At 43.3% G+C, this 16,208-nt stretch overlaps 1 protein-coding gene across 1 annotated transcript in view; it reads left to right on the plus strand.

Moving 5' to 3' along the window:
* dnah6 (dynein, axonemal, heavy chain 6) overlaps window positions 1-16,208 on the plus strand; it is a 433,707-nt gene that overhangs the window by 121,767 nt on the left and 295,732 nt on the right. Inside the window, exons 21-24 of the mRNA XM_039758084.1 lie at window positions 3,393-3,512; window positions 6,519-6,699; window positions 6,791-6,887; window positions 9,470-9,698. Coding sequence (XP_039614018.1) covers window positions 3,393-3,512; window positions 6,519-6,699; window positions 6,791-6,887; window positions 9,470-9,698 — 627 coding nt within the window. The remainder of the gene's footprint in view (window positions 1-3,392; window positions 3,513-6,518; window positions 6,700-6,790; window positions 6,888-9,469; window positions 9,699-16,208) is intronic.

The raw sequence follows: 16,208 nt of genomic DNA on the forward strand, positions 1-16,208 counted from the left end.
TCTCATATCTCCATACAGGTTGTCTGGAGCTCAACCAGAGCATCTCACTTGACCATCTCTTATTATGGCTTCTCTCCCATGATTGCTCAGTATAGCCGTGTGGCCAGCTGTAGGAAGAGTTGTGGTTTTTCCAAACGTCTTCCATTTAAGAATTATAAAGGTGACGGTTCTCTTGGGAATCTTTAAGTAGACAGGAGTTTTTTTTTTTTTGTAGCCTTCCCCAGATCTGTCCCTCAACGCAATCCTTTCTCTAAGCTCTGCAGGCAATTCCTTCAATATCATGGCTTGGTTTAGCTCAACTGTGGATCTCCTATAGACCAGTGTGTGCCTTTCTTTATCAGTCCAATCCATTGAGTTGTCCACAGGTGGACTGCAAACAAGGTGCAGAAACATCTCAACGATGACCAATAGAGTGGGATGCACCTGAGACGAATTTCCAGTTTCATACCAAAGGGTCTGAGTACTTGTGTCAAAGAGACATTTCAGGTTTTTTTTTTAATTTCCTAAAATCCCTTTTTCTATTTGTCATTATAGTGTATTGTTTATTGCTTGAAGAGGGAAATGAATGAGTTTACAAGATTTCAGCATAAGACTGCAACATAACAAGATGTGAAAAAGTGATGGGGTCTGAATTCTTTCTGAATCTAAAACACTTTAATTAAGGAAAATTAGGCTCTTACAGAAGGTCAATAAATTTTAAAATATAAAAGCAAATCACAACAACAGCCCCTCAAATAAACGCATTGGAATCACAAAATACGTAGAACAACGTTTGGCTTGGCTAATGATAACAGAGCAGACACAATGTGCAGGCGTAATGCCATAGACATGATGGAGCCCATAATACACTTCTGCTGAATAATTCAATGACTGAAAGTCCTCAGTGTTGGTGTGTCACAGAGAGGATGTGCAGCATTGTTCATAATGGCACTCAATTTTGTTTTAATCCTCTCCTCCTCTATGACCTTCAGGGGGTCCACAGTATGAGACTGCCCTTTTAATTAGCCTGTTGATTCGGTGGGCCTCAATTTAACTGATGTCATCAGCCCAGCTCACCACACTGGCCATCACAGAGTTGTAGAAGATGTGAAGGATGTCACTTCTCACATTAAAGGAGCTCAGTCTCCTCAGAAGAAAGAGTCTACTCTACCATTTCTTCTATAGTTCCTCTGTGTTACAAGACCAGTCCAACCTGTCATTGATGTGGACCCCCAAGTAAATGTAGCAATGTACCACCTCCTCAAACAGAGACCAGGCGTAGCGAAAGTCAATAAGCAATTCCTTGGTTCTGCTGCCATGGAGTTTCAGACAATGCTGTTTGGACTAAGAAACAAAGTCCTCTGCTTGTCTCCAATCTTATGTCTCATGCTCCTTGTCCAAGTAATGGTATATAAAATATAATGTGGTGACAAACACTAACAGCATTGCTATGCTTAAAGAGAATTCTTTTACAGGTCATCATAGTTCAAATATCAAACGTGAATATCAGCAGAGATTCTTTGTCGATTTTCGTAAAGCGTTCGACTCAGTTAATCGAGCTGCCCTGTGGGACATCCTGAGGGTTTGTGGGATACCTTCGAGTTTGCTGGATATCATGGCCGGCCTGCACACTGGTACTGGGAATGCTGTGCAGAGTGAAGGCAGACCCTCTGCGTTATTCCCAGTTGATTCTGGGGTTCGTCAGGTTTGTGTGCTGCTCCTACCCTGTTCAATGCTTGTATGGACTGGGTGTTGGGCAGAGTTGTGGGGTCCAGCGGCTGTGGGGCATACGTTGGTGAAGAAAGATTCACAGATCTTGACTTTGCTGACGATGCTGTGATCTTCGCAGTGTCAATGGAGGCTCTGATCGGAGCGCTGGAGAGACTGAGTGAGGAGTCTGAGTGTCTGGACTTGTGAGTGTCCTGGATAAAAACCAACATCTAGGTCTTTAATGATCTCTTGGGCACGGCCATCAGCAGTGTGTCTGTCTGTGGAGAAAGTGCCAACTGAGTCAAGAGGTTTCCTTACCTCGGCAGTGACATTCATGACTCTGGTGACTCTTCCTATGAAGTCAGTAGACGGATTGTGAGAGCATGGGGGGCCATGTGGTCGCTGTAAAGGGGTGTGTGGCATTCCCGATATCTCTACAAAAGGATGAAGGTCCATGTTTTTAGAGTCCTGGTGCTTCCTGTCTTGCGATATGGTTGCGAGATATGGATGCTATCCAGTGAGCTGAGACGAAGACTGTACTCCTTCAGTACTGTGTCTCTTTCCGGAAAATCCTTGGGTACTGCTGGTTTAACTTTGTATTGCTCATGGAGTCCCAAATGAGGCACATTACCTACATTGTGAGGGAGCGTCAGTTACGGCACTACGTTCATGTGGCGCATATCCCCGAGGGTGATCCAACTCGTAGGATCCTCATTGTTGGGGACCTGAGTGGCTGGACCAGGCCAAGGGGTCGCCATATAACACCTAGGTCATTTCCGGAGGGTGTCTGCCTTAGGGGTTGCCAACTGGGATGCCAACTCGTTTCGTCATGTGGTGGGTGCAACTATGTGCTATACTAGTGCATGCTCCCCAACTTGACTTGACTTGATTGTTCGTCTAAAGACAAACTCATAAATGAGGCGGATCGCAGCTTACTTTTTAATATAGTGCTTTGCAGACCCAAAATGATGATTGTTCACTCCGTAATGGTGGGTGTAGCTGAGTGTTTGATTGTTTGCTCCTGATTTGGACTGATTTTCCATAAAAGGAAGTGTTCTAACTGTGTGAATGAAAAGTGTATGGAGAAGACAGAGGGATCAGTTAAATTGGCTCAGGTCTTTATCATGAACATAACTATTGTAACAAGAAAGACACGAGGACATCAAAAAAGGTTTGGGGCAGCCGCCCATATATTGTGCTCTGCCTGCAAAAGGTTAATTTTGATGAGTTGTGTTCAGGTTGAAGTCCAAAACAGAACTGCTTTTGGTTTGACAAGATGGCGGCTTTAAAGGTCGTGATGGGAAGTGACGTCATCTGGACCGGAACCAGAAGTGGGACTGGAAGTAACACCATCTATAGCGCCGGAACCGGAAGTGACATCTTCAGGGCCCGGAAGTGACATCATCCATGGCTCTGGTGCTGGAAGTGACATCATCAATAGCGCTGGTACCGGAAGTGATGTCATCAATAATGCCAGCGCCTAGTGGGATTTCCCAGAGAAGGTCTGCAGAGGACGGAGAGAGAGAATGTTAGTGCAGCTCACCACCCCCTGGTCTGGCGTGGTACTACTATTATTTAGGTCCTCTAGCTGCCTCCAAATCGCACGTGTGTGACACTATGTATAACATTTTGATTATTTACTGATGGAATGCGACTTAATTGTAACTTCTGGTAATTGAAATTCTTTGCTTTTTCTTTCAAAGGCGCTCCTTGATGACAGCATCATTAACATAGCAACTGTGGCATCTTCACGCTATGTGGGTCCTATCAAAGCAGCTGTGGACGACTGGCAACGAAGACTTGCATTATTCAGTCAGACACTGGTAAGCATGAACAGAAATACAATTTGTAGTATATTAGAACATTTGAGCAATCCAGCAATCCAGATGAGAACAGGCCATTCAGACCAACAAAGATCGCCAGTCCTCCGCTTAATTCTTCTAAAATAACATCAAGTCGCGTTTTGAAAGTCCCTAAAGTCCTCCTGTCCACCCCACTACTTTGTCACTTATTCCAAGTGTCTGTGGTTCTCTATGTGAATAATAATACTGCAGCTGAAAAAATGGAAAATGGACAAAAAAAGAGCTGCATATAATAAATATAAAGAACAAAGAGAATCGGCAAGTAAACAAAAAAGAGAAAAATGCGCAAACAGAAATGCAAAAAAGCAACGTTTATAGAGTGCAAGTTAGAGGATAAAGTACAGTAATCCCTCCTCGATCGCGGGGGTTGCGTTCCAGAACCCCCCGCGATAGATGAAAATCCGCGAAGTAGAAACCATATGTTTGTATGGTTATTTTTATATATTTTAAGCCCTTAGAAACTCTCCCACACTGTTAACATTATTAGAGCCCTCTAGACATGAAATAACACCCTTTAGTCAAAAGTTTAAACTGTGCTCCATGACAAGACAGAGATGACAGTTCTTTCTCACAATTAAAAGAATGCAAATAGATCTTCCTCTTCAATGGAGTGCGTGCATCAGGAGCAGAGAATGTCAGAGAGAGAGAGCGACAGAAAAGCAAACAATCAAAAAATCAATACGTACTTTTGTGCTTTTAAGTATGCCGAAGCACCGCGATAAAGCGGCATTTTTTAGAGGAGCGTCCGTATCTTCTAAGCAAACAGCCTCTGTGCAAACAGCCCCTCTGCTCACATCTCCTCCGTCAGGCAAAGAGAGTGAGAGAGACAGAGAAAAGCAAACAATCGAGCACCGCGCGGGAAGCATATCGTATATCATTGGGGAGTTTTAGTTAATATGTAATACATGCTCTGATTGGGTAGCTTCTAAGCCATCTGCCAATAGCGTCCCTTGTATGAAATCAACTGGGCTAACAAACTGAGGAAGCATGTACCATAAATTAAAAGACCCATTGTCCGCAGAAATCCACGAACCTGCGAAATATCCGTGATATGTATTTAGATATGCTTACATTTAAAATCCGCAATGGAGTGAAGCCGTGAAAGTCGAATCACGATATAGCGAGGGATCACTGTAATTCATAATATTGTTTTTGACGAGGCATTTTAAATTACTTTTTATTACGCTTTACTTTTTAAAATATTTAACTTTTACCTTTTACTACATTTTACTATTCATTGGCACTGTATTTAAAATAGACAGTTATAGTGAAATACGCAAGTAACTGATTTTTCTTTCCATAGTAACTAAGGACCAAACCGTCTTCCTTCTGCGCCACACATACTCTTCTATATACTGTGGACGCTAGACGCGCTGTTGCCCCATGAAACCCAACAGACAGATGTCTAAGACACATGTGTATAATATTTAATATTTTTCACAAACCTGTTAAATCCGTTCTTTAATTCCATGGCTTGTTGCTGCGCAATAGCAGACATTTTCAAGATCATTTTAATTTAGTTAATTTTTAATTTTCTAAGAGCACTGTTAATGTTTTGGGGACCTGAGCAGATGAACATTCCTCCACAGACCTTTTTATTTTCAGATATTGTATGATGGATGCAGTTTGCTGGTCCTGTTTTGGCTCATTGTGTATCTCATTATTGTTTGGCAGCTAATTAAGGAAAAAGAAACAACTAAGGGGTCTAAATCTTCAAGAGCAAATCAAATAAAATGAATTCCAAAGAAGTTAATTAGCAGCAATAACTGGTCACTGATTAAGAAAAGGGTTAGAATGAAAACCTCCTGCCACTGTGGCCCTCCAGGACCGGAGTTTGAGAACCCTGCTGTAATGGATGAGGTTCTTTGGATGGTGAAGTGCATACAACATTCTTGACTAGTGTGGAACGTGGCCCGGACACAGACAGACGGACATCATTTTGAAGCACCCAACACACATTTATTTACAGTATATTATATACAAGTGCACACACAACCCCCAAAACTCCCCCACAGTCCAGGCCTCACAATGCCTGTTCTTGAACGTCTCTGACCGCCTCCACTCCTATCCTCTGAGCTCTGTCCTCTTTCACACGACTCCAGCCATTGAATGGAGGCCCCTTTTAGACACACCCGGACGTGCTCCAGTTGCGTTACTCCCCAGTGTGGCGGAAGTACTGGCTGCGCACCCGGAAGCACTGTGGGTGTCCCTGGTCTTCTTCCCCCTAGCACTTCCGGGTGTGGCGGGAAGTGCTGAGGGCCAGGGCTCCAAAGGCATTGGGACGCTCCCTGGCGGTGACCATGGGCACCTATAGGGTTGAGCTTCCAAGCTCTGTTCCCGTGGTCCCCAAAGCCACCAGGACGGTCGCCCCCACGTGGTCTGGGGGGAGGCATAAGCCCTCCACCGGTCCTCCGGGGCATCCCGGCTGGGTACCACCCCCCAGCCACCTATGACACTAGCCCCTTAAAACACTTCATTGTTATCAGCGTTCGGGCAACTGGACGATATCATTCAGACAGTTGGACTGGATTTGTTAGGTAGAGGAACAATGGCGGATCTTTTAAAGGTTGTTGGTATGATAGACTGAATGAAGGAAAGGTTAAATATTACCGTGAACACTGGCGCAAGCTAATGGGCACATGTCCTAGAATACCATCTGGACCTGCCACTTTCCTAAAAGCTCTCCTTATGTCGTAAATCCTCCCCGTGTTTTCATCCCTCCTCATTCGTGTATTTTAGCAGTAATCCATATTTTCCCTTAGGATTTCTTGGACTAGTTAGCATTTTTAACAGGTGTACAGGGATTGTAGCAGTCTTATTAATTCATGCTTTGTCATTTGCCGTTTCCATGTCCTTTAACATTAGTACAGATAAGTCAGTTTGCATCATCACTGATGGAAACGTCTCTATAGTGTTTCCACACAGATTTACAAGATGGGATTACTTTCTTTTTGTCTAATTTTATAGGAAGAATGGTTAACCTGCCAGAGAAACTGGCTCTATTTGGAAAGCATTTTCAGCGCTCCCGATATTCAACGACAGCTTCCGGCAGAAGCCAAAATGTTTCTTCAGGTTGATAAATCCTGGAAGGAAATAATGAGAAGAGTGAACCAGAATGCAAATGCGTTTCGCTCCTCCACTCAGCCAGGTAATGTATTCCGTCTCATTGATGCTATGCAGATTCCTCCATTCTCTGAATGCAAATTTTGATATGCGCTCTTATTTGATTCCCTGTGCAGGCCTCCTGGAAACATTCCAGAACAATAATGCGCTGCTGGATCAGATTCAAAAATGTCTTGAAGCTTATTTGGAATCAAAGAGAGTTGTATTCCCAAGGTTGGTTTCATTTGAATACACAACTAGGCTCATTTATAAATATTTGGAGCAGTAAATTCATTTTGGAGCCTTCTGGAAACTCTGAAAGAAAAAAACTTTGATATTCCACAAATGGAAAATGTAATCGGATTTTCATTTTATGTTTGTTGCACATTTTTGGAAACAAACCTTGATATTGATGTGAGAGGTGTGTGTAGCCCTGCAGTCATACGTATAAAGGGAATACAGCAGAGGACTCAGAACATGACCCCGTGGAGACCCTATTTGAAAGCATTATAATAATGTGAATTTCCCCTTGGGATTAATAAAGCATCTATCTATCTATCTATCTATCTATCTATCTATCTATCTATCTATCTATCTATCTATCTATCTATCTATCTATCTATCTATCTATCTATCTATCTATCTATCTATCTATCTATTGTGGGGTACAGCCTGGACACAGACAGGTAGACATGATGGTTTCACCACACACACGTTTATTCACAAATATTTACACGAATAAAGTGCATCAACCCAGTGCAGCAGCACCAATCACCCCTTTAAGTCCAAGCCTTTCACACACTGCCTTTCTCTTCTGGCCGCCTCCACTCCTCTCCTACAAGACTTCGACCTTCTTCCACCCTACTCCAGCCATCAAATGGAGGGAGGCAGCCCCTTTTATGTAAGCCCGGATGGGCTCCCAGTGCTTCCTGACCCTCCTCCACGGACACTCCCCTGTGTGGCGGAAGTACCGGCTGTGCACCTGGGAGCACTCCAGGTGTCCCCAGTTTTCTTCCCCCCAGCACTTCCGGGAGTGGCAGAAGTGCTGAGGTCCAGGGCTCCAAAGGCATAGGGGCGCCCCCTGGCGGTGACCATGGGCCCCTATAGGGCTGAGCTTTCAAGCTCCCAACTCGTGGTCCCCAAAACAACCAGGGCGGTTGCACCCACATGGTCTGAGGAAGGCGCAAGCCCTCCTCTGGCCCTCCTGGGTGTCGCCTCCCCAACCATCTCTGACACTATCTATCTATCTATCTATCTATCTATCTATCTATCTATCTATCTATCTATCTATCTATCTATCTATCTGTCTGTCTGTCTGTCTGTCTGTCTGTCTGTCTGTCTATCTATCTATCTATCTATCTATCTATCTGTCTGTCTGTCTGTCTGTCTGTCTGTCTGTCTGTCTGTCTGTCTGTCTGTCTGTCTATCTATCTAATGCAGCAACATGAAATTATTACTGAAAGAAAATACTGCTGTATGTAAATAACACTGGAAAATATTCTTAATATGTAAATGCTAAACAGTACCCTTTAAACAATGTTTCATCTTCCATCCACCCATTATCCAACCCGCTGTATCCTAAATACAGGGCCAAGGGGGTCTGCTGGAGCCAATCCCAGCCAACACAGGGCGCAAGGCAGGAAACAAACCCCGGACAGGGTGCCAGCCCACCACAGGGCGCACACACCCAAACACCAAGTACACACTAGGGACAATTTAGGATCACCAATGCACCTAACCTGCTTGTCTTTAGACTGTGGGAGGAAACCCACGCAGACACGAGGAGAACATGCAAACTCCACGCAGGGAGAACCCGGGTCTCCTAGCTGCAAGGCAGCAGCACTACCCACTGCACCACCGTGCCGCCACGTTTCATCTTAACTTTCTTATTGATTTGATATAATACAGACTCTTAGGTATTACACATTACTAAGATTCTCTGTGTTAATGAATAATATATGTGCATCTCTTTCTCTCATCTAACATCCCATAATATTATGTGGCCTCTTGCATACATGCACCCTGAAACGTGAGATATAATCCTCCCAATTGGAGCTACCACTCTAACAGATGGCGTTGCCAAAACAAAAAACTTTTCCACCACCTCTGCATTTACAAGCGGTCATAACAATGGACCAAATTGGCTGATTTAATGACAAAGGTACTCACGCTGTGTTATAGGGAGCCCCATCTCTTTTGCTGTTCGGCCCCAGAATGAACTGCCATCCCTTGGAGTTGCCCATTTTTATTATGCCTTGACCATACAGGGCAGAGCTGTCTTGGGGCTGAAGGCGGGCGCTAGGCTGTCAGAACTACGGGAAAGAAAGAAGACAATTTTAGCAACCACACCCCCTTCATTATGGGGTGGGATTGTTTATCTTGCCAGAACCAGAAGGATGACCCCTCACTCACAAATATGTAATATTCAATCATTTTCCTCAATAAATAAATGACCAAGTATAATATTTTTGCCTCATTTGTTTAACTGGTTTCTCTTTATCTACGTTTAGGACTTGAGTGAAAATCTGATGATGTTTTAGGTCATATTTATGCAGAAATATAGAAAATTCTAAAGGGTTCACAAACTTTCAAGCACAACTGTAAATGTTTGCTGAATGGATTTTGTTTCTTCTTCTTTTAGCAGGTTTTGGATGATTTAATGTAATTCTTAAATTCGTTTATTGATTTAAGGCCCCTTTGGAGAAATTCAAACTATTTCACGTCCTATTCATGATTTTGCTCCTAAATTCACTGACAATAATTGAGACTGCAGGTTTATTCCTACCTGACTTTGGTTTTCTTTTGTTGCTTCACAGATTTTACTTCCTTTCCAATGACGAGTTGCTGGAAATCCTGGCCCAAACAAGAAACCCTCAAGCTGTTCAGCCACATTTGCGCAAGTGTTTTGACTCAATAGCTAGGCTGGAGTTTGCACTTGCTTCTCAGACAGAAGGAGGGGAGATACCAGCAGGGGAAGGTGAAGCAGAAACAGAGAAGGTCTACACCAACGATATTTTAGCCATGCTGTCGCCTGAAGGAGAGAGGGTATGTTGACTTGGTTTTCTTGTTGAACTGTTTAGTAAAATATAAAATGTAAAGGATTGAGTTGTTTTCAGATGAATTGGATCCCATAAGTCTCTTCCTTCAATTGTTAAGGTCATTGATCCGCTCACCTTCTTTGGCTTCTCACTTGTCCACTCATTTATTTGTCCAACGTTCACCTTACACACCAAAACCAGTTGAATTTCTGGGCCATCCATCCTGACGACCAGGGGTGTAGCACAGAACTCTGGGCCCTGTACATAAGCAGTCTCTATGGGCTCCTTTCCCCTCAAAATCAAACTTTTCATTCCAGGGTTCAAAGGCCCTCCTACCCAGTGGGCCCTGGGTAATCATTCCCCTTTTTCCCACCACTACAATGCCCATGCTGACGATCTTTGTCCCAATCTTTTCCAAAACACTCAGTTTTCTGAAAAGCACACAAAGCAAAGGTTTCACACATAAGTCAACATAAAATGTCTGTTGCTGTGTGCTGCGGCTGCTGTTGGTACATGTTCATCATCATTGGTGGCAGTGGCTGTGTGGGGGCACCTTGATGGTCAGCAGGAATGTAACAGTGGACCAGCTGCCTGGCTGTCTTCGTACAGCAGGAGGGTGGCGGTGGCGGTTGTAGTGTGACGCAGTCTGGTTTGTACCTTTTGTCATCATACAGTGCATCCAGAAAGTATTCACAGCGCATCACTTTTTCCACATTTTGCTATGTTACAGCCTTATTCCAAAATGGATTAAATTCATTTTTTTTCCTCAGAATTCCACACACAACGCCCCATAATGACAACGTGAAAAAAAGTTTACTTGAGGTTTTTGCAAATTTATTAAAAATAAAAAAACTGAGAAATTAAATGTACATAAGTATTCACAGCCTTTGCTCAATACTTTGTCAATGCACCTTTGGCAGCAATTACACATCCTCAAGTCTTTTTGAATCTGATGCCACAAGCTTGGCACACCTATCCTTGGCCAGTTTTGCCCATTCTTCTTTGCAGCACCTTTCAAACTCCATCAGGTTGGATGAGAAGCGTCGGTGCACAGCCATTTTAAGATCTCTCCAGAGATGTCCAATCGGATTCAAGTCTGGGTTCTGGCTGGGCCACTCAAGGACATTCACAGAGTTGTCCTGAAGCCACTCCTTTGATATCTTGGCTGTGTGCTTAGGGTCGTTGTCCTGCTGAAAGATGAACTGTCGCCCCAGTCTGAGGTCAAGAGCGCTCTGGAGCAGGTTTTCATCCAAGATGTCTCTGTACATTGCTGCAGTCATCTTTCCCTTTATCCTGACTAGTGTCCCAGTTTCTACCGCTAAAAAAGATCCCCACAGCATGATGCTGCCACCACCATGCTTCACAGTAGGGATGGTATTGGCCTGGTGATGAGCGGTGCCTGGTTTCCTCCAAACATGATGCCTGGCATTTACACCAAAGAGTTCAATCTTTGTCTCATCAGACCAGAGAATTTTGTTTCTCATGGTCTGAGAGTCCTTCAGGTGCCTTTTGACAAACTCCAGGCGGGCTGCCATGTGCCTTTTACTAAGGAGTGGCTTCCGTCTGGCCACTCTACCATACAGGCCTGATTGGTGGATTGCTGCAGAGATGGTTGTCCTTCTGGAAGGTTCTCCTCTCTCCACAGAGGACCTCTGGAGCTCTGACAGAGTGACCATCGGGTTCTTGGTCACCTCCGTGACTAAGGCCCTGCTCCCCCGATCGCTCAGTTTAGATGGCCGGACAACTCTAGGAAGAGTCCTGGTGGTTTCGAACTTCTTCCACTTACGGATGATGGAGGCCACTGTGCTCGTTGGGACCTTCAAAGCAGCAGAAATTTTTCTGTAACCTTCCCCAGATTTGTGCCTTGAGACAATCCTGTCTTGGAGGTCTGCAGACAATTCCTTTGACTTCATGGTTGCTCTGACATGAACTGTCAACTGTGGGACCTTATAAAGACAGGTGTGTGCCTTTCCAAATCATGTGCCATCAACTGAATTTACCACAGGTGGACTCCAATTAAACATCTCAAGGATCATCAGGGGAAACAGGATGCACCTGAGCTCAATTTGTAGTTTCATGGCAAAGGCTGTGAATACTTATGTACATGGGATTTCTCAGTTTTTTCATTTTTAATAAATTTCCCCCAAAAAAAAGTAACATTTTTTCACGTTGTCATTATGGGGTGTTGTGTGTAGAATTCTGAGTAAAAAATTAATTTAATCCATTTAGGAATAAGTGTGGAAAAAGTGATGCGCTGTGAATACTTTCCAGATGCACTGTAAGTGGTGGTCCTCCCGGGCAGATGCTGCTGTAGGTGTATCACCTACACGAGAGTGTTCACTACCATGACCTGCTGGGGGCCGATCAGATGAAGCTGGTACCTCACTTTCATTTTTGATATTCATCTCCAGATCACTTGCATTGAATTCAAAGTCTGACAAATCAGAGTCCTATTCAACGAAATTATGTAAAACGTTTGCACATTCGCTTTGGTCTTTCTCCACATGTTGGTGCCATTTTAGAGGTTGTTTGGTCTTTGCTACTCATGCACGTGTAGGGAATTAAGGTTAAATCAGCAAAGCTACGAAACTTTCCTTCTAGCAAAGAGAGTCGAACTAAAACGCAAGGGCGAGTTTTGTTGCAGTTAACACCTGATTACCGTCCTCTACTCCTAAATTTTGACAAAAGTCGACATCAGCCCTGAAAGAGTTAATTGTGTACCTGTTTTTTACTGTCCCTCAGTAAAACTGTCCATGGCTACCTGATCATTTTAATTGTAGCCTTTTTGCAGCCCTGCAATCCTCTCGGTAAAACTGTTTGAAAGGATAACTTCATTTTATATTGTGCCATTCTATAGCAAAAACGTCTCAAAGCACTTTACAAACTACAGACCCATAGGACAAAAATCTACATGTTGTTATGAACTTGAGAGTTCCAAGGACTAAAGAGTTCCGAAAACACTTCCAAAAGTGCCCACTGTCATGCCACCTGGGCAGATGTAAAGGGTGCTTTGTGGTGCAAAAATGTCCAGCAAAGGTACTTTAATCTCTAAGGTTATCTTTATATTGATGGACAAGCTGATTCTGGAAATGCCTAAGCTGTTAGCCTTGATTCACACATATTGTATGTCCTTCAAAATATACATTTTTAACATTTACTCGGCACAGATAAACTCAAATACAGGGTGCCGCAGGGAAACGGGCAATTTTGGAACAAGGTGTTGGCGACCCTAGGGCATCGGCAGTTGTTTGGGACCAATGCAACCTCTTTTCGAACCCTTTGCCATTCGTTTTAATGGAGCATTGGAGTGGTGCTCAACAAGCGTTCGCTGTGAAAGCCTTTTATAAGAATGGCAAATAGTGTGACGGCTGCGCAAAGGGAATTTCTGCGTCATTACCAGTTAGGACAACATGATGGTGTCCCATCTGCTCATGCGATATCGAAAATATGTGCTTTCAAACAGCCTCTTCGCATACTGCCTGACAATCGATGGCAGCTATTCGACGATTGTTTGGAAGCCGCGTCATTTCACCAAGCGGTGACATTCCATGGCCTCCGAGATCCCCAGATCTCACTGTTCGTGATTTTTTTTTTTTCTGTGGGGACGTCTACCTCACTAGCAAACCTACTTTTCCCTTCCCACTCTCCTCGCGTATTGACTGCATAGCAGAAATTAAATCCTGGTTCTCCTCAAATATTCTTAAACAGTGACAAAAGTGAGGTTCTCCTCATTGGTACAAAATCAACATTATCCAAAACTGATCATTTTTCATTTTGTTATTGATAATTCCTCTGTCTCCTCTTCCCCACAGGTTGAGTCTGGGTGTCATCTTTGATAGTACTTTATCTTTTCAGTCCCACATCAATAACATCTGCATATTTCCACTTGTGTAACATTAATCGTATTCGCCCCCCTTCTATTCACCATATCACTCCCGTCTTGCAGCAGCTTCATTGGCTTCCAGTTCAGTTCCGCATTCAATTCAAAATTCGCCCTCCACAACCTCGCCCCTTCATATCTGTCCGACCTCCTCCATGTTGCCATTCCCTCCCGTACCCTTAGATCCTCTTCCTCCATCCACTTGACTGTCCCCTTTGCCTGTCCTACCACCATGGAGAGCACAGCATTCAGTTGCTTTGCTCCCCAGCTCTGGAACTCACTACCATCCGAACTTAGAAATATTGGTTCAGTTTTTGATTCTTATTTATTTTTCGGTGTCCTTGAGTGTTTAGAAAGGTGCCTATGAATAAACAAAATACATCTCTGTGTTACAAAAAAAAATCCTGGAGAGAAACAGTAGGGCAACGAGACGTGATCTTCATGTTAAGATCACGGAAGACACTTAAAAGACCCGCAAGACTAAAGAGAATGGCCACAGAGCATCTTGTGGGGACCTTAAACATGAGACTTTGTGCCAAGAGCGTGACCCAGGACCGTCTCGCTATGACGTAGAATATGAGATTCTTGCAAGACGCGTCTTACTTACAACCAAATAAGAGTACGGGCAGCCAGCAACACACTCAGTCGTGTTTTGTCTTTGAGCACACGCAGATCCAGGGCTCTCAGGGCATATAAAGCGTATAATAAATATGCGTATTTGACACATATTTTTAGGAAGTCACTGAGCACTGGAGAGATTCCAAAGGACAGGAAAATGGCAAATATATCATCCCATTATATAAAAAGGGTGACAGGGCAGATCCAAGCAACTATAGGCCAGTAAGCTTAACATGCATCACAGGAAAATTAATGGAAGGAATTATTAAGGATAAGATTGAGCAACACATGGCAAGGACAGGAGTTATTAAGAACAGCATGGGGTCAGAAGAGGAAGGTCGTGTTTTACTAACATGCTGGAATTCTACGAGGAGGAAACAAAAGGATACGATCAAAGTGGAGCTTATGATATTATTTATCTGGACTTTCAGAAAGCATTTGATAAGGTGCCACATGAGAGGTTGGGCATCAAATTAAAAGAAGTGGCAGTTCAGGGTGATGTTTCTAGATGGGTGCAGAATTGGCTCAGACACAGGAAGCAGAAGGTGATGGTATGAGGAACCTCATCAGAACTGGCCGATGTTAAGAGTGGTGACCAGCAGGGGTCAGTGCTAGGGCCGCTGCCATTTTTAACAAATATAAATGATTTAGATAGGAGTATAAGTAACAAGCTGGTTAAGTTTGCAGATGATACCAAGATAGGTGGATTAGCAGATAATTTGGAATCCGTTTTATCATTACAGAAGGACTTGGACAGCAGACAGGCTTGGGCAGATTTGTGGCAGATGAAATTTAATGTCAGTAAATGTAAAGAATTACACATAGGAATTAAAAATGTAAGGTTTGAATACACAATGGGCGGTCGGAAAATCGAGAGTACACCTTATGAGAAGGATTTAGGAGTCATGGTAGACTCTACGCTATCGACTTCCAGACAGTGTTAGAAGCCATTAAGAAGGCTAACAGAATGTCAGGTTATATAGCGCCTTGATGTGTGGAGTACAAGTCACAGGAGGTTCTGCTCAAGCTTTATAACACACTGGTGAGGCCTCATCTGGAGTACTGGGTACAGTGTTGGTCTCCAGGCTACAAATAGGACATAGCAGCACTAGAGAAGGTCCAGAGAAGAGCGACTAGGCTGATTAGAGGGATACAGGGGTTGAATTATGAGGAAAGATTAAAAGAGCTGAGCCTTTACAGTTTAAGCAAAAGAAGATTAAGAGGTGACATGATTGAAGTGTTTAAAATGATGAAGGGAATTAGTACAGTGGATCGAGACTTGTATTTTAAAATGAGTTCATCAAAAACACGGGGACACAGATGGAAACTTGTTCAGGGTAAATTTCACACAAACATTAGGAAGTTTTTCTTTACACAAAGAACGATAGACACTTGGAATAAGCGACCAAGTAGTGTGGTGGACAGTAAGACGTTAGGGACTTTCAAAACTCGACTTGATGTTTTGTTGGAGGAAACAAGTGGATAGGACTGGTGAGCTTTGTTGGGCTGAATGGCCTGTTCTCATCTAAAGTGTTCTAATAAGGACAATACGTTATAAATGAAATGTAGACGACTAAGCGAAGAAGAAAGCAGAGCAGAGAAAAGAGACTCAAAAGCGCTGGAGAGACAAAAACAAAAAGAATAATCGCGGTGCAAATTCAGCAAATAAGAAAAGTAATTATCAGCCGGAACAAGTGGAAGTGAAATAAAAGCACATCCAATCCGGACATTGGCGCTATACACATGCAGAGCAGGTTAGAGATTATGAAAGCAGTGGAATTCGAAAAGGCTAAAAAAAAAAACGAAATGTTGACACGATACACATGTGGAGGAAGTTAAAAGGAATGTGAAAGTAGGAAAATTTGAAAGTATAAAAAAAAGAAAGTAAAGATCACAGGAGCACAAACAAATGGAAATTATTACTCGAAAAAGGGAAAATAATCACCATGGACCAGGTGTCATTGAAAAAAAGTGGGATAAAGCGAGGTCAGAAATAAAAGAGTAGAAAACAAAGTAAAA

The sequence above is a fragment of the Polypterus senegalus genome, chromosome 7 (assembly GCF_016835505.1).
Source record: "Polypterus senegalus isolate Bchr_013 chromosome 7, ASM1683550v1, whole genome shotgun sequence".
Classification (NCBI taxonomy): domain Eukaryota; kingdom Metazoa; phylum Chordata; class Cladistia; order Polypteriformes; family Polypteridae; genus Polypterus; species Polypterus senegalus.